This window comes from Talpa occidentalis, unplaced genomic scaffold (assembly GCF_014898055.3).
Source record: "Talpa occidentalis isolate TD23 unplaced genomic scaffold, MPIMG_talOcc4v2.1 talOcc4.10, whole genome shotgun sequence".
NCBI lineage: Eukaryota > Metazoa > Chordata > Mammalia > Eulipotyphla > Talpidae > Talpa > Talpa occidentalis.
The window spans coordinates 57,618,238-57,645,348 of NW_023600993.1; the positions used below are offsets into that span (position 1 = coordinate 57,618,238).

Below are 27,111 nucleotides of genomic sequence, written 5' to 3' on the forward strand. Positions count from 1 at the left end.
GTAAACTCTATGATTGTCCCAGAGTCTCCATTTTTAAGGGTGCAAAGAAGGAAGGGGAAATCCAGTGTACTACCTGGATCAAGGAGACAGAGCTAAGAGCCCAGGCAGAAGAAGGCATCAACAACAGAGAACAGAGAGATGCACAGAACTCGTAAGATCTACAGAAGGACCTTCTGAAACACTCAGCTAAGTACTGGTGAGCACACGTGTGTGTGCATGCACACATATGATGAAGTTACCTAAAATTGGGAAAGAACCACCAGAAAGGATTAGAGGAAAGAGTGCTGAGAGCTTACACAGGCTGTGAATGATGCCTGCTTCCACAATCAGACCAAAAATGCTCAAAAATCATGTAGTAAATATTGCATCAAAAATACAAAAGAATCTTGCCTTAATTCTGGGGAATGATTAGCTCCAGATTGAGCTTTTCTCTTGTCCAACCTACCATATCAAAAAAAGCAGTACCCAAAAAGGATGAGAGTGTCTCCAAGTAACTTAATTCCATTCTGATAAAGTTCTAGAATAAAAAAAAAAAAATCCAGCACCTAATAAGGTAAAAAAACAGCAGCTGCTATTTATTCAAAAAAATTACTCGGCTTTTAAATCAAAAGCAAATAGGCATGCAAAATAACAACAACAACAAATATATATATATACAACCCACAATGAGAATTATCAATCAACTAAAAGTAACCCTGAACTGACAAAAACACTAGAATTAGCAGAAAAGGATATTAAGAGAGGTATTATAACTGCATTGCATATCTTTAACACAAGTAAACAGGAATTCAAAAGATAAAAAGCCACAAATTAAACTTACCTATAGAAGAAAATGTAAAAATATGAGGCAAAAAATATAGACAGGGCTATTGGCAAATTGGACATTGCAGAAAAACATATTAGCCAATTGGAAGGAATCCCAATCAAAACACCTACAATAAGTACAGAAAGAAGAGATATCTTAAGTAAATAAACAAATATATGAATAAACAAAGCATCACTGAGCATATAAATGGAGTCCCTGAAGAAGGCTGGATGGGTGGAGGGATATTGAAGAAATAATGACTAAAATTTTTCAAAAATGTGAGGAAAACAATAAATTTCCAGATCAAAGAAACTTAACAAATCCCAAGCACAAAAAAAGTGACATAAACTACACCAAGGAACATGATAATCAAATTGGTCAAATCTAATGGTAAAGAGAAAAAAAACTTGAAAGTAGTCAAAAAGTTTTCTCATCTATGTTAAAATAAACATAACCAAAAAAAGAAAAAAAATACAGTATATTCAGAGAACCAACCATTAGGATAACAGCAGATTTCTCATTTAAAGAAAAAACAGGGCCTCCCTGGTGGCGCAAGGGGTTAAGACGCAACCTACGAAGCCATCCGCAGCCACTGCAGCACAAGTTCGATCCTGGGGCAGGCAGGGAGCTAGCTACCCACATGGAGCAAAATACCTCTCCTGACCCACCCGCCACTTTCCGCAGCAGTGTATTTCAGTCAATTTGCTTGCTCTGTTCCCCACTCTATCTCTGGTGAATCCTCTCACCCCTCCCCCACACCTCTGGTCTGTACCCCAGTTCTTATATGCATAAATAAATAAATCTTAAAAAAAAAAAAACAGAAAGGAGACAGAGGAGCAATATAATGTACAGAAAGGAAAATCTGCCAAACTAGTATTCTGTACCCAGTGAAAATATCTTTCAAAGAAATAAAACCTTCTTAAGCTATACAAAAGCAGAAAACTAAAGTAATGTACCAACAGCTGACACACACCACAAGATGTGTTAAAGATAGTATGAGCAAAAAAAATGATATCAGATGGAAATATGACTTTACACAAAAGAATGAACATACAATGTGGTAAGTTATAAAGTTAAACTATAAAACTAGAAGCACCTACTAAAGTATGTCTTATAGATAATAATCCAACAAAGGACAAAAATCATGAAAAAATTATTTCATCTAAAAATAGAAAAAAAAAGAGGGGTGAGAAACAGAACAGATGTAATAAGTAGAAGACAGGTACAGGATGAAAGACAAACTTCACTATATTAGTAATTAATTAATGTAAATAGTCTAAACAGCTTAATTGAAAGTTAGGAATTGTCAGATATTATATTATATATATATTTAAAGACAAAATGGGAAAATACAGCATAATATTAATCAAAAGAGAGCTGGAGTTCCTGTATTAATATCAAAGTAAGTTCCACATCACAAAATATTACTAACAACATAGAAAATTATCTCATAATTATAAATGGGACAATTAATCAGCAATTCTAAAGATGTAAATAGCTAGTAACAAAACTTTCAAAGTACATGAAGAAAAAGTAATGGAATTGCAAAGAGAAAAAGACAAATGTAAACACATAGAAGATTTGTTATCCCTTGTCATAGACTGAATTGTGTCCTCACAAAATTCATATTTTGAAACCCTACCCCCAAATATGATTGTATTTGAATAAAGTATCTTTAAAGAGGTGGTTAAGGTTGGGCCTCCCCAGTGGCGCAGCGAGTTGAGAGCAGCGCTGTGACGCTGTCCACAGCCTCCACAGCGCCGGTTCGATCCCCAGCCAGCCAGGGAGAAACCCACATGGTGAGGCAGACCTCTCCTGTCTCACCCACTGCTCCCCTCAGCAGTGCTTTAGGTCCATCTGCCTGCTCTGCTCCCCGCTTTGTCTCTGGTGAATCCTCTCACCCTCCCGTGACTCTGGCCTGTACCCCGGGTTCTTGTATAAAAATAAAATCTTTTTAAAAAAATATCTGCAGGCGTTTTCTTTTAATTGGCAAACTGATTCTAAAATTCATATATAAATGCAAAGCACCCAGGATTGCCAAAACAACTTTGAAGATTACACCTACTTAAGTATACAATCTAATATATTTTCTATTTTTTTTTAAAGATTTATTTATTTATACAAGCACTGGGTACAGTCAGAAGCGCGGGAGGGCAAGAGAATTCACCAGAGCCAGAGCAGGGAGCTGAACAGGCAGATGGACGAAGTACATTGCTGAGGGGAGCAGCGGGCAGCAGGAGGGGTCTGCGGGCCATGTGGGACACTCGCCGGGCAGCCGGGGATCAAACAGGCAGAGGCTCAGGCAGCCTCGCAATCCAGCACTCAACCGCTGCGCCACCCGGGAGGCCCAATATATTTTCTATTTTGAAATTTTGTCTTCAGTGCAAAATCAGGAAGCAGAGTTACAATCAAAGTGTACTCTACTCTACTCTTGGGGTCCCGCATAACTAACAAATAGGGGGTTTGAATGGACATTTTGAATGCTAATTTTCAATGAAACAAATACTCCCCTGAGATCTTCCAAAGAAACAGTAAAAACTGAGCACACAGATCACAGATAAAACAGCTCTAGTCCTCCATGGGCCTTACTAGCCTTCTCAGTGGGGAACTCCCAAGCCATCATCAATGGGCTGGAACTGGCAGAGGAATGACTCTGCCAGAGGTCAGATTTCACTCAATTTCAAAGTATGCTTTGCCCATCCCAAACACTCCTGCCTTTCAAGCTCCCAGAACGCTGGCAGTCTGTAGTTTCCTATCATAACCATGTCTAGCCTAACCATGTCTAACCTTATGTTTTTTGTTGATCCTGTCAAGATTGTCAAATGAGGGACAGGGTCCGGCACCAAGTAGATGCCCTCCTGCAGGTTTTGTCACCTGCAGTACAAACTCTGTTATCCTGACCAAGTCATTTCTTCTTAATGGAAAGGAACCTTCCCTCCCCTGCCTATTAACAGTTACTGCAAATCACCAAATATTATACCATGAATCAGTTGGGAACATTGTCAGTCTATGAGTATCACTCAGGCAATTTATTAAACACCTAAGTGCCACCCGGGTAAAATAAATCAGATTATCTGAAATTGGAGCCAGAGCAGGAATTTTTTCAAAACTCCCTCATGATTCTAAACCGCAGCCAAAACTGAGATCACCACTGCATAATGGGCTCCACTATAAGGCTGTGTTCTATACATGAAAGGCACTGTTATTATGTGCTTGCTCTGTTTGTGTCTGGTTTTTCCAAAAGTCATTTTACAGTTTTTGATAGCAGTGGTCCTGTATTTAATGCCTGCAAAAGAGGGATTAAAGGTGCTACTATTATGAAGCTCAAAACATTAGCACGGCCCTTCTATGCGATAACTCTGACCATCACTGTTCTACAAACAGGAGTGATTGTAAGACCAAGGCTGCACAGCCAATGGATAAGGTAGGGTTCAGTCCCTGTCTCCACCCACCCTCATGCTCAGACAGGAGTAGACATTCAAGTATCTGACAAACACACCCCTCCAGAGTAATCCCCAGCTGGCACATACTTTTCATCCCTCATTGCAGTGATTTGTTTATATGTCTTCTCTCCTGTGCTTGATTGCAATTTCCTGGAGGCAAGACACAGGGCTCTTTTGCTATGGCGCTCCATAGCCCGGCAAAGCACCTGGCACACACTGAACCATGGACCCTCAATTAATATTTGTTGACCGAATGAATTAGCCACAGTCTGTGGGCCAATGGGGGATACAGTGACCTTGTATTCCTTACAGATACCTTTATTACAACCAAGGAGAAAGAGGCACTGTGTTCCTGTGGCTCTCGCCCCTGGCCCACAGCTAGGACTGAAGGGAGCAAACAGCAGAGGTGCTGTTGGGAGGCTGAAGTCATTTCAATTGCTGGATCCCTGAGGAATTCATTTCGGATAGTGGAATAACATCTGTTCACACTGCATCTGTATATAACATCTCCATTGTGAAATGAGCCTAGACAGGATTAGCCTGCTTTTGTTTTCACCTGGTACTCTGCTTTCATTTCTCCCCAACTAGGCGGGACCATGAGTGCAAGGGGGAGGGGGAGTCCACAGTACTGAAGCATTTAGCAGGCTCAGTTCAGGAATCTAAATTGCATTTAATTGTTAGCAGCAGAAAGTTGGAAGGGTAGTGAGCATGGTGCCGGCTCCGCAAGGGCTCCCTGAGGGGTGCACCGTAATTAGTGCCGGTCTTGATTGTGGAGTCTCTTTTTTGAAAGAAAAAAAAAATCTGCAAAATTGAGCAAGGAAGTGCAACTTTGAAAGAAGAAGGGTAACCCTTGGCTAGGCTCTGTAGAAATGCAAAACTGCACAGACCACTGGCGTCTCCACTAGTTTCTCCAGGCCAAATGCTGTAGTAACAAAACAGTTACTACACAAAGACACCAGGCTAAATCAGCGAATTCAAAGTTCTGTGTTCCTCTCAAGAAGGAGGATTTAGGCAAGTATGCACATTTCGCCAGCAGCATTCTAGGGAGAAAGAGACTGAGCAAAGATGCAAATTGTATAGCTTCTGAAAAATGTAAAGGGCCATGAAACTTTCTGCCCCTTGCACAGTGGACTCCAGACTTCATCATAAACCTGCTAGGAGGCTTTTCCACCCCAGAGGGGGTACAAAAATCATGGCACACACTACACATTGTTCCCAAACTTTCCAACAATAGCATTTGGTTGTTAAACTGAAAATCCAAATGCAGTGCATCTCAAAGAGAGTAAAGGAGGGACATTTTGAGGACTTCTCTCTCCCTCCTCAAAACTTTACAAATGCCATAAATTGCTAATTAATAGTCTCAAAGAAAGAGTAGCCAAACTGACTGGGGAGCTTCTTCCTGATTCTTTTGGCTTCATTCAAATGTTGTGGAACTTGGCCCCTGGGCCACAGATTAGTACTGTGGACCTGGTATACTTGTACTGGTCCAACCTACCAGGGCATGCCAGACTCCAGGGAAGCTAAGCACTCTTTTCCTTTGCGAGATAGGCAGGCTGTGTTACAAGCCTGCACAATGGCCAACGTTCCACTTTATTCCCCAGGAAGGGTGTTGAAGATGCAGTTGGATTAAAAAGGGAAGTCTAAACTGGCTCCCACCCCCAGGGACCTCACCCCGGGCTCATGCCTACAGGCAAGGTTCTACTTTTACCCTCTCCTGCAAGCACACACAAAACACACGCACAATGGAACACATGTGCACAAACGGACATGCGCGGGCACAGGGGACACACGCGCACACAGGGACACACGAGCACAGGGGCACACGTGCAAAGGTGCACAAACGCGTAAAAAGACACACCAGCACTCATGGACATGGTGCTACACAAGGGCACGCGCAAAGAGCATATGCGTGAACTTGAAAGTGCACGCGCAGACAAGGCTCAAGTACACACGTACAGCCTTGCACACGCTCGCTGATAAGAGTACGCGCGCGCGCGCACACACACACACACACACACACTCACACAGAGGCACTTGCGCACCGACCTAAGAGCATCCAGCGTCTCCCCAACCCCCCATCCCCGTTCTGAGCGCAGGATGCCCTAGCGCCACGTCTCCATGATCCCCGGCACCTCGCGCCCGCACTCCAAGCGCTGTGCATACCCGGCTGGAGATCCTCGGTCCCACTCACCTGGCGCCGGTGCCGGCGCGCCCGACTCCCGCGCGCGCACCCTCCAGGAGGCCCAGAGGTCAGGGCGCGCAGCCGCATGGCGGCCCACAGATTGTCCAGGGGGCCAGGTCAGGTCAGCCGCTGCGGACGCTGACCCTCCCTAGCTGCGGTGCAAGGCAGGGATGCCTCCTGTGCCTTTGCCTCTGTGTGTCCCGGCAAAGGATTCACCCCAAGAAGCCCAAAAGGATGCGTCCGCTACCTCCAACTCCACTCTGTCGTCAGAAGTCTGATATCTGGAACAAAAGCCAGGCGAGCTAGCATAGGGTTCCCTGGCGTCCCTACATCTGACACGAATTAGCCCTCCCTCCCCCCATCTCCGCCCCAGACCGCGGCTCCAGAGAGGAGGCAAAAGGCTTCTCAGCCAAACCCAGGGAAAGTGGTGGAGAAACGCCTTCCCAGGCAGGGGGTGGGGGGCAAACTCTCTCTGCCATCCCACTGAATTACCAAGGCCTTTGGCTGATGCTGCAGCTTGACTAGTTCAGACCACTTCAAGCATGCCGACCTGGGCTGGAAATCAAAACCTACAGGCTCTTTGGCTTTGGGGTTTTAGAATCTTGTCTATTGTCCAGTAAACCTGCATCTGTAATGGTCAGGGTCCCTGGTAATCTACATTGCAAGCAGAGGGTTTGGAAAGGAAAACAGCATGCAGAAAAAGGTTTTTTTTTTTTTCCCATTTGGCTCTTCAACTAAGAAAAGCTTTTGCTGGAAAAGGGGGATCAAGTCGGTGTTCCAGCAAATGATTAAGGGGCCTTCTATAAGGGGGAGGAGGATGAAACACATATCCCTATCATGGTGAGTGTACTCCTGCTCCCTGAAAGTCACATCCCACCTCCAGAGTCCTGTTTTCCCCTCTGTGTCTGGGATTTTAGAAAGAAATTGAAAAGCTGGATTGTAGGAGAAGGTGACCACGATGTTGGGGAGGGTATCACGGGAAGATAAAGTCAGACACCTAAAAAGAGGAAGGGTCACGACCTGAAGCAGGATGGCTGTGAAGGGAGGATGGACATGACCCACAAGCAGAACAGTCTTTCTAATGGGCATCACATCCCACAGGATGGGGTCTCCTGGCAGCAGGTCTCGGCTCTCTGTTTTCCACCAGGAGACTCTGATGATCCTAACCCCTTACAAGAAGGAAAAACTGTCTTGATCGTGTTAGACTGAGGCCTCCTCTTGCCCTTTGCAGGGTGCAGTAGGAGAGACCCTTCATGGGAACAGAGTGCCAGGGGCCTCAAGCCTCAGACTGAGACCTGGCCTCCTTAGCACCCAGCACTGGTGTGGGTCTAATAACCTGTGATTAGCCCACAGCTCCCGCCTTCGTGGGTCGGACTTCAGATCTGCAACTCCACATGCAACTCCAAATGTCTTAGCCTAGGAGACAGTCTGGGTGGGCTAGACCCAGGCCTTTATGGTTAACACATGTGCAAATTCCAGTCATCGATTTAGCGCCAGCATTAACCTCTCAGGTTCTGGCATTGAATGTCTAGCTTTCCATTTCTGTGGTGGAACAAGAAAACTGTTCCTCTACTTTCAACCACAAAGAAACCAGGAACGCACCATCCTGGGTTCTGATTCCTCACAGAGACACCATTCATTCTTATTTCCCCCAACCCACAAATTGGATGATTATTCATACTTCTCTGCATTAATTCATCATTGTCTAGTTTCATTCATTACTCACTTTTCCTATAGCACACTAAAACTTCAGTTTTTGAAAACATCTTTCAGCCCTATTTCTACATAGTTCATTACTCTCCCCCATATGACTGCAGGATCCCTGCATTCCATACCACCTTCATTTCTAATCCCCAGCCTCTAACACAATACTGAGCACAGAGCAGGGTCTACACACTGAACACAAAGCACATTCTTCTGCTGTCCAGAGGCACACGGTACAAACTCCAGAGGTCATCTGAGTCACTACCAAACTTACCACACAAGCAGCAGGAGGAAGCTGAACCCCAGCAGAAAACAGGTAATCCCCAACATGATGACGCCCCCTTTACCTTGAGAACCAACTCAGTATATTATTCTTGAAATAAAGGTCATGGGCACAGCCTCCCCCGCCACTACCACCCCCGCCCCCAGCCCCCAGCCAGTGCATGCCAGGCAGGAAATCAAATGGTGGTTTACATAAGGACACCCTGAATCTCCTCTTACTTTTCTAAAATGAATCATTCAGGGCCTCCCCGGTGGCGCAGCGGTTGAGCACTGGGCTGCAAAGCTGCCCGCAGCCTCCATGGCACCGGTTTGATCCCCGGCGCTGGCGAGGGTCCCACATGGTGCGCAGATCTCTCCTGCCACACCCGCTGCTCCCCTTAGCAGTGTACCTGGTCGGTCTGCCTGTTCTGCTCCCCTCTCTGGCTCTGGTGAATTCTCTCACCCTCCCACGCTTCTGACTCTACCCAGTGCTTGTATAAATAAATAAATAAATCTTTAAAAAATAATAAAATAAAATGAATCACTGAGAAAATCCCTGTACATGATCACTAGTAATAAAATCACACGCACATGATACACCTCACCACAAACAAACAACATCAGTGATCAGACACAGTCTCTTAGCCGAAGTCTCGAACACCAGCGCCCAAGTGAACAGAAACCCATCAGTGATGTCCCACTTTGCCAACTTCTCCAACCTTGTCCCCCAGGCCAGGCTCCTGCTCTATGCATAGCCATTGCTCAGGGCTTCACTCCGGGATCCTGGGGGATTCCCAGTCTCCTTTCTAGAGGAAACTAGGATCTTTCTGAACTCAGCAGATCTGCTTCCTGCTGGACCTCTGAGACTGTAAATTACCCTGCAAGATGTGGGGCAGATCTCCTCTGGAGGCCCTACTCTGTAGTGTGGTCACTGGTCTCATGCCTGTGAGACTTAACCTCTGTCTGAGGCTTTCCACCCAACACAGAGCAAGGGAAACAAATGCTGGGGCAGAAATGAAAAGGTTCTGTTGTGCAGTTTCCCTGCTGTCAATGTTGGCTACTCACATCTGGTCTCAGATGACCCAGAAACATGCAGAGGCATGAGGGCTTGGGGCCATTCAATCTGAGGACCCCAGGGGAATGCAAAAGCCAGGACAGCTATGGAGCCAAGTACTCCAGGTGCAAACAATCCCAGTCTCACTGGACTTTTCCCCACAAATGGCTGCCAGACTGGACAATCTTCCATTCTTCTCACCGACCTGACCACATACTTCTGACTTAGGCTGCAACAAATCCCCAGGAACAAAGTGAAGTTATTCCTCCAGAGGATGGGTTTCGGGGTGTCAGGGTCCAGCCTGGGAGGGCTAGCTCCAGCAGTAGACCTCACAACTGCATCACCAACCTCGCCTGGATCCCCACACTGAAATGGAGACAGGCACCCCAGGTTATGGCTGGCTCAACCCAGACATAAGGATGGTAGGGGAAAGGGTCCACCCACTCACGACTCCAGGATTCTGCACTGGAAGCTGCTCCATCTTTCTAGAAACGCTGATGAGCAGTCTGTGTGCTGACACTGCAGGAAATACAATGAAAATCTATTTACCTTTACTTCTGATGGTGGGGATACATGCAGCCAGCATTACGAGGCCATACTGAGTCCAACGTGGGAACCTGGAGAGAGATGGTGACGGGGCTGTGATGGGAGGAGGACACTTCTGATGACAGGAGTTGAGCCACGAGATCACAACAAGGTGCGTGTGTTCTGGTGACCTGAAGACCACTCGTAAGGGACATGGGTGGCACAGCTAGATCAGGATATATCCTGAGAGCGAGTATGGGGTGGTGGTGATGGGCTAAGAAGACATAGAGGAAGGGAGGCCTCATAGCAAGCTAAGCTTTGACCACAAGATGAGTGGACACCACTCATAGTGGGGGGAACAAAGCAGCACGAACTTATGGAGTCCCGGGGACCGCCTGGCAGACCTGTGAGGACAGTGTGCAGTGTGGGCAGAGCCACGACAGAAACACCAGGCAGCCCAGTGTTATATGTGAAGAGGGTGAGAAGGTCAGGGGGTAGGAGAGGTAATGGCGATGGGTTAGTATAGCAAGCTGACCAGGTGGGCATCAATGGTAATAACAGTGGGAGCCCGACATCTGACAGCCAGAGGAAGGGTTTCCTAACTTGAAAAAAAGAGGAAACGCTGTGTTGAGGCACAGGGACTGGAGTCGTAACTCATGGTTTCCAATGAGAAGACATAAATAGACAAAGGGAAATAAATGTCAGTTGTGCGCACACACATCCATACACTCCCAGCTCTGTCCATGGGGAGGACCTGAGCAGGCCTCCAAGGCAGTGTCACGCCCAATACCCGGTCTTAGTTTTACAATATTGTGTCCTAGTAAAAGAAACCAGGTTTCCTCACAGACATGCTGATTTCTGCTCTCAGTCAGATGATACCAAATGAACCTCAATATCTTTTCTTTTTCTTTTTTTCTTGTTTTTTTACCTTTTTCTCAGGAAAGTAAGGGACAGCCCAGAGACAACAGGGGCATGTCACAGGGACACTGGAGCTGGCCCAGAGAGGCTGGCACTGTCCAAACTGGGAACAAATTGCACTTAAAATAAATAGATATAATAAATATAATATTGGATTACAACCCACTAAATAAAGTAGAAATGGTTGAGTCTATGAGTCCTACTGACACCAAGTAACTGTATTGAAAGTCTGGTAAGGACCGTGTGCTCCACCCCCGGAGGAGGGAGGAGGAACGTAGACACTCTCTTGAGGTCAGTGACAAGCAGGGGTATGTGGGATGTAAACATTTTAGCTTCCATATGTCCAGGGAACTTGTAGGGAGAGCCCTAACTCACCGTCTGAGGCTGTCAATCTTTGTGAGATCTGCTTGTCTCAAAATGCCTTCCCTTATATTTTATAAGTATTTCTTTTTTTTAAAGATTTATTTATTTATACAAGAACCAGGGTACAGGCCGGATGCGCGAGAGGGTGAGAGGACTCACCGAGACACAGCGGGGAACAGAACAGGCAGATCGACGAAATACACTGCTGAGGGGAGCAGCGGGCGAGACAGGAGAGGTCTGCTTTGCCACGTGGGACCCTCGCCAGCCAGCCGAGATGGAACTGCACTGCAGAGGCTGCAGACAGCTTCACAGTGTGGCGCTCAACCGCCTGCGCCACCAGGGAGGCCCTCCTTATATTTTATAAAAAGGAAAAGGTAAGTCTGCAATCGCTGGCAAATGCCATGTTAGTCTTGGGGGCTCAGTGACCCTGGCCTCCCACAGGACAGGTCTCCAAGAGGGCACAGGTCTGCTGCTGGGTGTTCAACAAAGACCCACTCAACCTCCCTAGTTTGTAATCTGTGGTCCCTGGACCTGGAGGTCAGAGGCCCCCCGCTGGTTAGATGCAAACTCATCCTGTGCCCTGCCTCTGGCGTTGGGATCACCAAACATTCTGGGCAAATTACTCATGTCTCTTCATCCATTAACAGCAGGTCACACTCACCCATGGCTCTGAGACCTTGAGTGCCAGGGAGTTTCCAAGCGCCACCTAAAACACTGAGAAGAACAAAGCCTATTCCCTAGACGATGCCAGGAGGGAGACGCAGAGCACAGGACACAAGCGGCCTGAACACTGGAGAGCCAGGGAGCTGAGTGGTCATGCCATCAGGGGCTGGAGGGCACAGGGCTTCAGGGTATGTTGACTCCAACTTTGTCCTCACATCCCTCCATCCTCACAAGTCAGTCATTGCTCCAGAACCTAAGGTTAACGCAAATCCCTTGACTGAAGGGAAGGTCATTTAGTCCAGCCAATCTAACCAAATGTCTTCTTTGGCTATAGAGTTCAAGTTGACCCCTTTCCTGAGATGACAGCTCCCTCCCAGCAATGAGGGTCCTGCCAGAGATGTATGCACCACCCAAGTCCTCAGACCCTGTGTTCATTGAGGATCTTTCTTCCACAGCATATCTAAAATCTTCTTTTAAGGAACAAGGTGGTAACTTCTGACAACCTTAGCATAATATTTTATGCAGATGTTAAGAAAATAAGCATTTTTCTCATTTCCTCTCTATTCTCCCCTTGCAAGCATTTCCTAGTCCTTCCTCTCCCCTTCCGCCTCCCCAAAGTACAGAAAAAGTGCTTTCTCTACGAAATTCCCTTCTAATATGTGCTCGCCCCCTTCCCGTTCAAGGCACCAACAGTTTATTAAAAATGCAAAGTGACAAGGAGGGACCTGGTGTTCCGTTCCCTGCCCGGGGCCACTTCCTTCCTTCAAAGTCTCCCTGCCACTCCCAGAGTAGGAAACTGAATGGCCTCCAACTAGGGGCAAAGGCACATGCCCCTGGGGGATGGGAAGGAGGAAGAAGGTGTACAGTAAATACAGATGAGAGCAGGGAGGAAGGACTAGTCCTGGGACAGGTAAGGACGGTAAACAGAGACATGTGTAAACTACAGCTCCGGCCCCTGAGTTATGTGGGCTCCTGCAGAGTGGACACCAGGTCCATAGCCCCCTTCCCTCAGGTGAAGAGCCCTCTTTGCCTCTTACATTCCATGTTATTGACCTCTGCCTCTCAATCATCATTATCAGCATCAGAGTAGGTCCCCATCCACACAGTCAAAGTCACCTTTGGGGCAGAGGATTGAAATTACAACTTAAATTAAGTCCTCTCTGCAGATGAGAAGACCAAGGGGAAAGGGACTGAACATCTGGAGGGCTCTGAGTGAACACTTTTTGTCTCTTACACTCAAATCTCACACTCAGAACCAGTCCTCTGGCAATGTGTCCATTCTCATACCTTCCCCTGGTCCTAACAGTGTCCGGGGCCTAGCAGGGCTGATGCACATCTCTGAGCTACGGACAAGCACGGTATCTGCCCCCATCCCATACTAATTAACCACAGAAAATGAAGAAACAGCTAGAGGTTCTGTGTTTTACTGAGGGGGAAATGGTTGGCAATTTTCTGAACTTCCTCCCCCACGCCTGGCAAGCATTTCTCCACCAGCAATTGACTTCAAGTCCCAAAAAAATCCAGGATTAGTTTATACACATGGGATCACAATTGCTGGACAAATTCTTTTGTTCTCAGCACAGGGAACATGGGGTACACAGCTGTCCAAGAGGATGGAACAGAGTGGTGTCCAAGCATGTCTATCAGGTCCCATGACCCAACCCTGGCCACACCAGAGATGGGGCAGTTCTCCAGCTGGAATGGGATCCCAGGGCTCAGCCCCACTGGGCACAACCTGTCAGCTCACTCAAACAGGCCCTGCCCAGGAGCATCAGTCTGGTGCCACCCCAACCCCAGATAGCCAGGACCGGCGGGGGGGGAGGGGTTCTGTGCAGATTTCTGGCTGTTCCCAGACATACAAATTAGTCATGTTGAGTTTTTAAATTAAATTTTAAACTTTAATTTTAAATTAAATTTTAACTTAAAAAATTCATTTTTAAACTTCAAGTTTAGCAGTTTCCTTGCCTACCTGTGACTATGCAGGTGTCTTTCTTTTCCTACTAAGCCTGTCCTTTTAAAATGTTAAAAAAAAAAGTTAAAAATTTAAAAATTTCAAGTTTATAAAACATTTATATTTTAAAAAGTTGAAGTTAAGTAAATCTGGGCCTCCCTGTGGCACAGGGGGTTAAGACACAACTATGAAGCTGTCTGCATCCACAGCAGCACGAGTTTGATCCCCAGTCAAGGAGCTACCCACATGGTGCAGCAGACCTCTCCTGTCTCGCCTGCTGCTCCCCTCAGCAATGCATTTCAGTCAATCTGCCTGTTCAGCTCCCCACTCTGGTGAATCCTCTCACCCCCCCACACACCTCTGGCCTGTACCCCAGTTCTTGTATGCCCACATAATCTTTAAAAAATCTTTAAAAAAATAGTTAAGTAAATCTGTAAAAGGCACAGTGAGGGGTGCCCCAGAACCCCCAAACCTGCCTGCTCTAAATAGGTTCTGCCATTCACCACGTCAAGACAAAACTTACTCTAGTGTGTAAGACCTTCAATAGAAAATAACTTTAATACAATTAGTGTGCAATAAAGAGAAGAGAAAGAATATAGTTAAAATAGTTTCCAATTAAACACCCAAAATTACCCATCCCCTCGTGGGTAAATCCCCAGCCAAACAGGGTTGGTCCAAAGCAGGACCACTGAGGCCCAAAAGCTCGCCACAAGTCTAATACAGCTTCTGGTGGGGACCCATGGGAAAGGTGCAGAAGGGGCCAGGCAAGACCAGAAGGAAAGGAGCAAAATCAAAACCCAAGTCAAGATAAAGGCTGCCATTATCAGCTTCCCCACGGGTCTCTCACCCACATCTCTCCTTCCACATCCCCCAAGTCCCTGGACAAGTCCAAGGCCATGGTGCAAGCACAATTTCTTCATATATCTCTCTGCTCCATGTGCCTCCTCGAGGTCTTCTTGGTCTCCTTCTTTCCTTCTCCCAGTCTCCTCTTGCTTCTCCTCCTTACTCTGCTGCAGCCTCCCTTGGGTGGGAGAGGGAACCCCTTTTTATAGATATCACAGTTACATATATAAAGTATATCCACAGCAGTTTTGAAGCTTCATAATCCTTCTTTCTGTTATTCTTGTTCCAGCCTGACAAGTCCCCACTGGGGCTTGTCACGGGGCATCTGGGTCAAACAAAGCAGCCGCCCTACCTACACAGCAGTAGGAACCCCCACCACATTATCAACTTTGTACAGGCCAGCACTGCTGCTTTCTCACTGTGTCTACCAGGGACACACGATACTGGCAGAATGAATGACTAAACCAATAAAGACAGACGCCAGGCTTTAAGGAGACTTGTCACTGGAGACATCACCCTGCGGTCACACCTGGGCGGGCCTTGGAACTTGTGGCCTACTACATGCTGCCCTTTGATTTCTGATAGTTGAGTACAATGATTCACAGCACCCATTCCTTCCCTCCAGCTACTGCGTGGGAGAGACAGAAGATAAGACCAGATCTGGGAAGGTGTTTCTGATGAAAGAGGGAAGGTCTGGATGCCAGGACCTAGTTGACTTGGCCCTGGAGAAAATGGGCAGCTGGAGACTTATTAGGTGGTAGGGGCCGTCGCATAGGGTGGGAAATGGGGGAATGGCCAACCTCCTGTGAAAAGCCAGAGAGAGGGAGTACTTCAGTTAAACCCTGGTCCCGGACATACTTACAGATATTCTCACATCCAGTGAGAGCTGTCCTCCCTCCGCCCAGGATTTCAGCAAAAGCGGGCCAGCCTGCCCTCCTCTGAAGGCCAAAGCCCTGCCCTCCTCTGAAGGTCCCACCCCAAACAGATCACATAGAATCTTGGCTAAGCTAGTTCATTTTCCCTAATTTCCAAGAACAATTAAAAGCGTTATAGCCTCAAAGAGTCAGCTATCACCACCAGGGTCTTGGCTAAAGCACTCAGCCCCTCTCCCTGACCTGTATCACCGGAGGTTAGTTAGCCCCCCATCTCCCACCTTTTGCCCCTCTCCTACCCTACTTTCTCCAGTTGCAACATGGCAGCCTGGCACCATGCACCTTCCCTCTTTTATGACCCAGCAGACAGACAAGCTCAGGACCCAAGTCTGGGGCTCCCCTTTTCTGGCCTCCCCAGGGTACACAACCCTGCAAGATACTCACTGTGTGTCCTGCTGCAACCTGTAGACACCATCAACCAAGCATGAGCATAACTAGGTCCCTGCCCTCAGAGAGCCTGTGTCCCAGTGGGGTAGCCAGGAAGGAAACAGAGATAGCAAACAAGATAGTAAACTGCTGTGGGCTGTGGATTAAAAAAAAAAAAAAAAAAAACACAAATTGAGCAGGACTGAAAATGTGTCAGACACATGAGGAATGGAGTAGGCTCTTTTTCAAGGGTGATTTGACTCTTTATACTCAGGGCTAAGAAGGGGACATAGAAGCAGAAGCTTAAATAACAATGGGTGGGACGAGCCACTGCAGGTCATGCCCAGGGGTGGGGATTTGGACTGTGGAGGCTCTGTGATGGGATGGGGACCAGCCTTTGGTCTTATAAGGATTTGGCCTATGACTGGAAGGAAAATGGAGATGGTTGTAAGATTTTGAGCAAAGGAATCCCATGATGTGATTTAAAATGTATTAAAAGGTTCGCTCTAGCTGTGACAAAGACACAAAGAGGGGCAGTGGTAAAAAAAGCAGGGATCCCAGTTAGCATTTTGCACCCACAATGCACCCCCAAGACACCATGGTAGCAGACGGCCAGGATAGGGTGGCTTCACCCCAAACCCATTCTGAGGTGGAAGTCCGTACAACACTGAATTGACAAACGGTTCTGTCTTACTCAGGTGTTAACTTAAGCACCTGGGAAGATGGCAGGAGAGGGGCTCTTGAAACACTGCAGGGGTAGGGCCAGCTCCACCCTCTGAGAGGTGAGACAGGAAGACAAAGGGAGGGAGGGGTGGGGATGAGGTTATGGCAGACTGCCAGGAACAGCAGGAGCAGATGGCCAGGTCAGTGTCCAAAATTTCAGCAAGAATACAACCCTTTCTGGGCCTCCCTGGTAGCACAGGGGTTCAGGCTCAGCACTACCACCACAAAGATCCACTCAGCAGCCTGAGTTCGATACCCAGACAGGTAACTGACCCACATGGAGCAGCAGACCTCTCCTGTCTCACCCGCTGCTCCCCACAGCCATGAATTTCAGTCAGTCCACCTGTTCTGCTTCCGACTCTGTCTCTGGTGAATCCTCTCACCCTCCCGCACCTCTGACGTACACACCAGTTCTTCTACACAAAAATAGATAAATTAAAAAAAAAAGAATACAAACTGTTCAAGACTCTTGGTTAACTAGGGAAACACTTTGGAAAAATGACTACGGCACATATACTAAGAAATGCAGTGTTCATGCTCACCGTCCCTGCTCACTCCACACCTGGGAATTTCAAGTAGAAGTCTAAAGACATACTCCAGGCCTGATGTCCTGACTGCGTAGCCTTCATTACCACTGGGAGGGGCAGGAAGCCCACCAAAGGAAGGTTGCACAGATGTATCCCTCGCACCTGGCACAGTGACGCATCCCACAGACATTACACAATGATAAAGAGTGAACAAACCCACAGAATGGAAATATTATATCAACATTAATCCTTACATTTGCAGAGACAAGTCAATAATAACAAAGAATAGTTTCTTGGAAGGCATATTTAGAGGGGGAAAGCACGCAAAATGGTAACTAGTTATACGAAGATTCAGCAACTTATCTTAGTCCAGAAAGACTGACTGGTGGCCTGGAGAGGTTCCTTCCCTCTCCGCTGATCCTCTTTATGGTGCTATATTGTCTTAACAATTAAAAAGGGAAGGGGACATTTATATAGACATTATGAAGGAGCTACATTGCTATGCACCCTTGTTTATTTGACACCCCACATCCTATCACATCTTTCTGACAAATGTAGTCCATTTCCTTTTGCATTGTTTTTCCCTGAGGCTATTTTGGCTACAAACTGATTCTAACAAAATAATGGGGATTTGACAAATAAGAGACATGTCCACACACAAACTCGTCCACATGAATCTTACCAGCCCAGAAAACTAGACATGTATACATGCATGTGTGCACAGCGCATGTTCATAATGCATGCACACATGGTGTATTCATGAACACACAAATGTGTGTGCACTTACATGTTAACACACATGTGGGTTGTCCTGTATACACTACTCAACATGTGTGTGCAGATGCAGACACATGGCATGTGTCTAATAGCACATGTGTGTGAACATGTGTCACCCGTGATATGTGCGTGCATGGATAGGCACAGAGAGGAGGAGGTGAGCAGGTGAAGTTCTGTGTATGAAACACATGTTCAGATCCTCCTGAATGAGGGACCCTCTTTTGTACAGTGAACTCCACTGAAAGCTGGGCAGAAAAGTGGTTCTGCTCAAAACAATGTCCATTGCAGGACATACTGGTGAAACTTTTAAATCAAAACGTGCCCCAAATTTTCCTTTACTTAATAAAATAGAAGCTGCTACCCTGAGAATGCCCCTAGATCGTTCTTTTGTCCTGGTCCTGGACACTAACGATAGAGACCCACCCAGAGGATAGCTCTCTCATCAACTGCTCACGCTGTCAGGGGTGTCCTGATCCAAGCACATCCCAGCGTTTTGGGGTCTTCACAGAGAGGTCTGTGTGACTACTGCTTTGTTTGTCCTTGGTATGACTTTTCTTTTTTTTAAATGTACCTTTTTTAATTTATTTATACATACAAGAACTGGGGTGTAGGCCGGAGGCGTGGGAGGTAAGAGGACTCACCAGAGACAGAACAGGCTGAAAGATTGAAATACACTGCTGAGGGGAGCAGCAGGCAAGACAAGAGGGGTCTGCTGCACCATGTGGATCATTGAAACACAGAGAAAGAATATCCACATTGGATAATGACCAAGATGACCTTGTCAGTTTCCACAAAATCTCCCACATCTTCTGACAGCAGATAAAAAGTACATTCTAACCAGAAACCTAGTAAATCTAAATAATTGAAAGGTTTTACAAAAATATTTTGACAGCTTGTAGAGTATTCTCTGTTACATTTTCATCTTAGTTCATTTCTTTAAGTATTGACAGATATCTCTCCTCACATAGTTAGAGCTATTGAGGGCATTTGTAGATATAAGGCATCTTTTTTCTCTTCATCATCTCCACAGGTTGGGTGACAAATTGCTTTCACTGAGAAAGGGTGGAGATGGTCTACAGTTCCTGGGGCAAGCATTCTCCAACAAAGAATTAGTCTACCCAAAATGTCATCGCACTAAAGGATCACATCCTGTTCCAAAGTGCTTTATCACGGAATTTTCCAGAGAGTTAACAAAACGGAGGGATACTCTACTTGGGGGAACTCTGAGTAGAAATCAGGGAGGGCAGTCTGCTGGGACATCCCAGGACATGTCCCTCAGTCCTCTGTGCTTCCCAAGCCTCTAGACATCTCCCATCGATGGGGCTCCAGAGCCAGTCACCGTGCTCCAGCTTTCCTCCCCCTGCAGAGGGGGCAATGCTTCCTGCAGGCAATATCGATGCACAGCTTCCAGTTTCAGAGCCCATGTGGGTTCCTGACATAAAAGGAGAAAGGGAATTTGCTGTCCTGATTGCAGCAAGCTGCAGCAAGCCCAGAGCACCCAGGATCAAAGAGGCTGAGCCACCTCCCAGGTAATCCCTGCCAGGAATGCTTCCTCTGCTCACCAGGTTTTCTTTTCTTAGCCAAGGGCAAAAACCAAAGCTCCATCTGTGCCCCTCCTTTCAGACTGACTTCATATTCTGAAGAGGATAACACACCCCATCCCTGAGGTGATCCCAGAATTTGGGTGTCCCCACCTATCCCAGAAGTGTCCATTAATCCCAACTTTAAAGATTCCAGCCTGGTGCCTTCCCCCTGCAGCAAAGCAGCACTCAGAGTGAGAAAAGGGCACCAAGTTTTCATTCTAAGAATGCAGGGTGGATGCCCACCTCTCCCCTTGCCTGCTTGCAAATTTCATTGGCTCCTATTTCCTCACTGGAAAAGTTGAGCCCACACACACGCACTCAGCAGGTGTTCTGATGCACAAGGACTGTGCATTAGCAGAGGTGCTAGCCTGGCTCACTATCCCTATGGCCTCTGTCCCTCATACATACACCACCCCCCGCCACACACACACACACACACACACCCAGCTCTGGCACTCAACCAACTCTCCTGACCATGTCAGAGATTATGTCCTGGAATAGGGAGCAGGAGGCTGTTTTGCATGACCTACAGTTCCAGCCACAGGAAAACCAGCAGACACCTCCCAGAGTCTCCACCTTCCCTGAAGGAGCCCCAGGGAAGATGCTAGCTGGGAGGCAGAACAAATGCAAAACTTCACTTAAACAGACTGCTTCCTTCTTCAAGTCCCATGTTGACCCTGGGGACATATGTTCAGGTCTTTAATAATGGGGGGAGGAGTGGAAATCGCCCAGAGACAGCAGGAGTAGGGATAGAAGAAATGGCTTTAGAACATATGCCACTGTTTAGCACCAAGGACTTTCTGGTGCAGAGCAAGCACCGGACCACACAGGTTCTAGGATCATGTGCAAAGAATGGAGGCAGGCGGGGGCAGGAGGAAGACAGAAGAGAAGCAAAGGTCTTCTAAAACCAGTGGCACAAGGAGCTAACCTTCAAGTGCTCCAGCAAGAGAGGCCAGCCATCTGGGTCTCCTGCCTTGAAATATTGTATCACTTGGTTCAGAAGGCTGCCCCCAGTCTTTCTCTGCCCCACCTCCGCCCTGCAAGGGCCTCCCTCACTCCCCCCACAGTCCTCAACAAGAGAGAAGAAAGCTGCACAGTGAAGCGGGGGGGGGAAAAAAGAACTTAAGCCAATGCAGTGTGGATCCCCATCCTAACACAATAGCCTGAAACGTCATTTTGACTCTGAATACAATACATTAACTGGGTGGTGATACCAAAACATCTCTGCCCAATGCTGCAGTTTTGCAGCATTTGCATGACTTCCAGAAAGTGCACACATATGTGTACATGGATAAAACATGGAGGGAGAAGGGGGAAGCAAGGACACGAGATATTGAGAATGTCAAATCTGGCCGAGGATTTTATGATTATAGTCCTTCCTTTTGGAGTAATGTTTGAAAATTTTCATAATGGAAGATTTTTTAAAGAAAGTGGCATACCACAAACAAGGATGGCTTCAGCTTACACAGAACTCCCTCTCACAAAGCCCCTCCGACAGCTATGGGACAATTTTCTAGGGTTTCTCTTGTCAGTAAACACAACTACTACTTGTGACAGCCACCAGTTGTATAGTTGGGGAAACCGAAGCTGTGATTGGCAAAAAGACTGGAATAAGGGTCCAAGTCCCTCACGAAGGCAGACAGGACAAGAAAGCGATAGTGTCAGCCAGCAAACCCTGGTCCCCACGCCCTAGCTGCTCCATCACAAAAATCCTAGTCTTCAAGTTTGGGAGGCCATTGGTCCCTGATTATCTAGTGAAACTGCCAACTCCATGAAAGCCACTATCTACACACAACCACGCCTCAGTGTGAAGGGTCTTACAATGCCCTCAAGAGCCAACTGAGTAAGGCTCCCCCAACCCAGCAGGAAGCAGGCCTGCACCAAGAGCTTCCCACTTCCAGAACCCTGCTTTCCTGAGCCCCCCGCCGCAAACCTGGAAGCCTCCATCATGAAGCCCTGACACACCATAAACCTGGCCCAGCCACTCCCAAACATTATTTCCCCACCACAGCTTTCTCTCCAGGCCCTGCTCTCATTCTGGATGATGTGGGAGCCCATCCTAGGCAGGCTCTACTCCTGATCCTGCTGGCTACTATCACCACCTCTTTAAGGGTTCCCTGCCCAGTCTATCATGGAGAGGTACTCAGCACCGCAAACCTGCTCTGCCCACCGGTCATGCACGGGCACCCCTCAGGTCTGGGTACCCAGGCCAACCCCTGATTTTAATGTCAGTTCTTTGACTGAGTGCTCACCTTGATTTTACACAGTTTGTGCAGAGGTCATCTGAGCTTCCGCACATTATGTCACAGAAACATCACACCACATGAGGAAACTGAGGCGCAGAGTGGCCTACTCCTTGGCCAAGGTCATAGGAGGAGGGCAGCATGGGGTTAGAAGATCAGCCTTTCTTGGGGGAACGACCCTAGGAGGGGGATTCTCACCACAATGCAGGAAATGCTCCCAAGGAAAGTTCTCAAAGAAAAAATCCTGTTCATCCACCTTGGGAGAAGGCAGCATTGTAGGGTCAGTTCTGAAGTTTAATTAGAGATAGCCTGGTGGCCTGACTCGTGATGTGAAACAGCTACACTCAAAGCCAAAATTCCCAAGAACCATAAAATCCCATGAAATCTCACCCCCTTCACCACCTCCCCAGAAAGGTCTGAGAAATTTAAATAATGTCTAACAGACTGAATTAACTATAGCAAATGTTGAATGCCCCCATCCCCCTGGGACACTGACACAGAAGTCCAAGAATGCACAAGTTACGTCTCTGGCCTGGCCCCTTCCTTTCGCAGGCTCCTGGGAGAGGGGCTGCACCACAACTCCAGGCAGGGGCAGAAGGTTCTTGATCACTGAGGCAGAGCACACAGCTGCCTCAAAGCCAGGAAACACAGCCAGGTCCCTGTGCCAGGACATGCAGACAGCCCTGGACCCACACTGCCAGCCTAAGAGATCATGCAAGTCATTTAAGTCCTTCTCCATTTTCTAGTAGATATGTATTGAAAAGAAACAGGTAATAAACAGGTGACTTTAATGAGATTTAACCACTATACCCAAAGGGTTAACATGTTCCCATCGAATTGATATGAAAATTATTCAAGAGATATTTTCCTTTGGCGGGGGGTGGGGGCGCGGGGGTACACTATTTTCAAAACCTTGGCTGCACTGTGCTCTGTCAACACATCTCAATTTGGACACTTAATTTTCAATTTCATGTGAAGTGTACTCCTACCAAAACAACAAAGTTGTATTCAATGAGGAAATACTTTTATGCAGCTACAGGTTTTAAATTTAAATGAACTATAATTTCAACTGAATTTGAGATCCGCTTCAGAGTCACAGAGGCCACATTTCATGCATGTGTCTGATGCCTACATCCATTAGGACACAGCTCCTGGCCTGAGGGTGGAGGCTCCACGGAACCTGGTGGCAGGAGGAAGAGCAGAAAACCACAGAGGAGACAGCAGCACAAAAGCTCTTCGCCAGGAATTAATAAATTAGCAGTGCTGGAACCCATTCCTAGCCAGTGGGGCTCCAAACAGCATCTCCCCCATACTCCCGGGGAAACTGACATGGATAATCACAGCTCAGCGGGCACACAGGGGAAGTGGTAGCTCTGGGTGCCTTCGTGACCCTGTGGAAGCAGCCGCACACCTCTGAAGTCAAGAGTGACGTTCTTGCAAGTTTCTCTTTGTATCTGAGTTTTCCACGTGGAGCAGGATGCTTATCACACTTGGAACATTACACCTATAAATCTGTATTTTGTCACCATAGCTTTGGTCACCACTGAGGGCACTAAAGAGGTAGTTGCATTCTACTTCTCTATTGGGTTAGTTACGGGTGAAGACACTGGGGAACCATGGACTCTGAGGCAAATACCCCAGGACTCAGTCTCAAAAACACCTCTGCTTTAGAGTCACATACTTGTTTCTGTTACCTGGTTCCCTTAATCTCATTTTTTTAATCCCATACACAATTGAGAACACATATTTCTCTCATCAGCTTGGCTGCCAGGAAGCTACAGTCAGGGCTTTATAGCATATTCATTGGCTGCTCACCTTCCGGGGTCTCACAATCTTTTCAGAGCTTCACTTTCCCTTTGTCATATATTTCTTTTTAAATGTTTAATCCTGCTATATATACTCCTGCATGTTTGTCAAATCATTTTGGTAACATGGAAGGGTATTAACTCATAAAAACAAGTTGAAATGGGTTAAAACATGGCTATGGAGATTTTAAGGATGAACACAGCAAGCACATTTGGGTCGCTGGTGAAAAGCATCTGTCTGGACACCCCAGGCTTCCATGGGCAGTCCATGGAAGACTGCAAAGGTCAGACCAAGCACCAGCTCGCTGCTGACCCATACCTGTTCTGAATTTCTACTCCGCCTCTATTTCTAGATCACCATAAACCAAATACTCACAAGCCCTACAAGCTGCTATTCCAGCTTACCAGAGAGGAGACAGAATTCCCAGAGAGGTAAATTAACTGCTCCAGGGTCCTACAGCATCTCCTTGTTCTTGGCCACACAATCTTACTCTGCATGAAGGCGGTGAGAGGCCAACCCCAGGTCCCACACCTGATCCTCACAGCCAGACAGCTGCTTGACTGATGCTAGAGTCAGGCCCCCGTGGAAAACATGGACCCTGGGCCCCACTACCCAGAGTCAGCCTCTGAACTCTTCTCTTGGTGACAAGCCTCAGGCATCCGCTTTGGAAGGAGCAGTTGATCACCAGCCTACCCGCTGGTCTTCTAAGAACCAAACCCTGACTGGGACATGTGGCTAAGACCGCAGCCCTGAGACACTGCAGCAGGAGGATGTCCCCAGGAAGCATGAAGAGCCCAGAACAGGGAGACTGAGGGGAGGGATCGGTGGGACAGTGCTAGGGCCCATCTTCTTGGGGGTTTTTGATGGCCATTCAGACAATTCTTTCTGCAATGGAGGAACCTGACAACATGGTCATCCCCAGCCCAAGCATTCCCAACACTGCTCACTGCCAGAGGAGCTATGATTCCTAAGGTGCAAACTCACACCCATTCGTGCGAGCCTCACCTTTGATCCCACACTCTGTTGGCTCTTCTAGTTTTGAACAAGAACAGAAATTAGGGCTCAGGTGTGAAAAAGAAGCAGAGTTCTTTCCTGGCACAGCCCAGGAGGGTATGAATCAGCCAGAAGCCATAGTCTCAGATGATAATATGTGAGAATCACTGCAAAGCCAAATGAAGTTTTAAAGATACCAGACTGAACAGTTTCCTGGGGCGCTAGAGTTAGTGTGATATCTTTTACCTAAGCAGGTGTCCAAATCCCCCTCCAATTCTTGATCTGAGCCCAGAGTTTTTGATGAAGCGGGTCAGCAGTAGTGGACCCCATAACTGGCATTTATGACAATACCTATGTCAGAGGATCCCCAACTACCCAGCAGCTCCTGGTTTGGGATGCTGAGGAGCTTGCATGCCCAGCTCAACAGAGGGCGGGTTTCACGGCCAGGTTTGGGTCTTGAAATACCACAGTGCACTAGGGCCCCCCAGCTCAATGTGCAGCCTGCAGCAGCCCACAGACCAGCCTCTTGGGCTCTGACAACAGTGGCAGTACCTGCTCTAGCAGCATCAGCCTGGGCTATGCCACCAGAACCCAAGCTCCAGAAGCTCAGACCCATGCCCTGACTCAGCTACATGGCCCCCTGAGACCACCACTGAGCCCCACTGAGGCCCTCTCCTGCAGCCAGGTGCAGTGAGTGTCCCAGCTCCACTGGGCTCCCAGCACAAGATAGCAGGACCTGCGCAGAGCAGGCTAGACCCACAGGTGAGGTTTCAGTTTTGAAACCAGTAGGGTTTTCGTAAACTGACAAATCAGGTTTGAGCTCACACCAATGACAATCAAGTCTTAGAAATGGAACTGGTTTTGTAAATAGATGGATCAGGCTTGAAAGGTAGGCTCCATAAAAGGGATATAAGCCAAGGTTTCCGACAGCTCGACATATACTCATCTGGACTCTCTTCACAAAAGGTATTCAGTGAAGATCTCTGAGATCTTCAAGAACTTGACTGATCTTTGAGAATTTTGCAGACCTTTGACTCTCCTCTGACTCACCCAAAAGACTTGTGGAAACTGATCTCTGCTTCTAACCATCGCCAGACTGCTGCTCCTGTCTTAGACCCTGCCTCCAAAATCACGTGCTGTCTGGTACTGACCGCTGCCATGGGCTTGTGCCCAGCATCTCTAGAGAGCGTAACACTGTTGCCTGATCCTCCACATTGTTGCCCACTTACCAGCACTGCTGATCTATGCCTGGTCATGTCTAAGAGCTGTCCACCGCTTCTGATCCTCTAGTCCCAACAATAGCCCCTGCCGCCAATACGTTTGTCACCACATCCTGGTTCTACTGTGTCTAGTGCTATACAGCAGAGGCCTTTGGATTTTCTGCTGCATTGCTGTGATGCTGCCTCAGCAGTGCCACCTGTGACTATGTCTAGCTACCACTGCAAGTTAGGTCCTGGTCTACCACTTGTTGGTGTGCTACCAGCTCCAACACCATCTGGTAAGCCTTGGTTTAGACTATTGGTCACTGTGGGCACTACCTGGGTTAGGACTATTGGCCATCTGTGTTCTTAGAAACTCTTTCCTTTTTCCCAGTTACTCCTTTGTTAATAAACCGTTATTTGTTATTTGTTGCACCCTGAGCTTGAGTTGTGTCTTAGATTTGTAAGCATATGAGTGAGGACCCACAAACTATGACATTCCCCCACCTTTGCACGGTTTCATCTGGGTGCTGCTGCTGCTGGTCCTGGGACCTTGCTTTAAGAAGCCCTGACATAGACAAATGTCTACAAACATGGACGCTCAGCAGAACCACTCAAACAGCTGGCCAACATGTGCAAGTAAGCCCTGGAGAGATAATGGCCAGGTGGCTATGACGACAACTACAGTCTCATTCCCAGAGAATTTACTGGAAAACACTTCATAGTACCATCCCAAAGTTTGAGGAGAGTAAACTAAAGGACATTTTGGTTTTGCCAAATTCACAGACCTCTCATGAATAAACAGATAAATAAAATTGCCTTTTACTCTACTTAAATAAGAAGGATTGGTAATTAACAATCTGATTGATTGTAAAATAATAAGTATTTCAAAAGTTCTTTACAGCAGATGAGGTCCACTATTTCAAGGCCCTAGTACAACTGGGGAGTAAGCTACTCACCAGGTGGGTAGGAAATGGCTCACAGTCTCTCAAAGGGACAACGGGGAAGATGGACCCAACACTGAGGACCTCTGGAAGCTTCACCAGGTGACCAAGATTGGGCAGTCAGAGCAGGACAATAGACACTCCACCTCTGACAAGAGACAATCAGGGAACCCCCCACTCTACACCTATTCTGAAGATAAGAAAAGAAACAGACAAAGCCAGACTATGAGAAAGCCTAGGAGGAAACTTCCCTGGGCTCGTCAGTGAGTCAGTACAATTGAAAATTAAACCACCCCTTTTTTCAGG

General features: G+C 47.2%; 1 protein-coding gene across 4 annotated transcripts in view; it reads right to left on the bottom strand.

The window, feature by feature from the left end:
• The window catches only part of TNS3 (tensin 3), a 263,893-nt gene that overhangs the window by 216,394 nt on the left and 20,388 nt on the right, over nucleotides 1-27,111 (bottom strand). The window contains exons 1-2 of one of the 4 annotated variants that reach the window (XM_037493239.2): nucleotides 6,923-7,598; nucleotides 6,440-6,711 (exon numbers count right to left, since the gene is read on the bottom strand). The exons of 2 other annotated variants lie outside the window; for them this stretch is intronic. In XM_037493239.2, coding sequence (XP_037349136.1) covers nucleotides 6,440-6,517 — 78 coding nt within the window. In that variant the 5' untranslated portion in view covers nucleotides 6,518-6,711; nucleotides 6,923-7,598. One more of the 4 variants, XM_054695697.1, reaches the window with a different exon arrangement.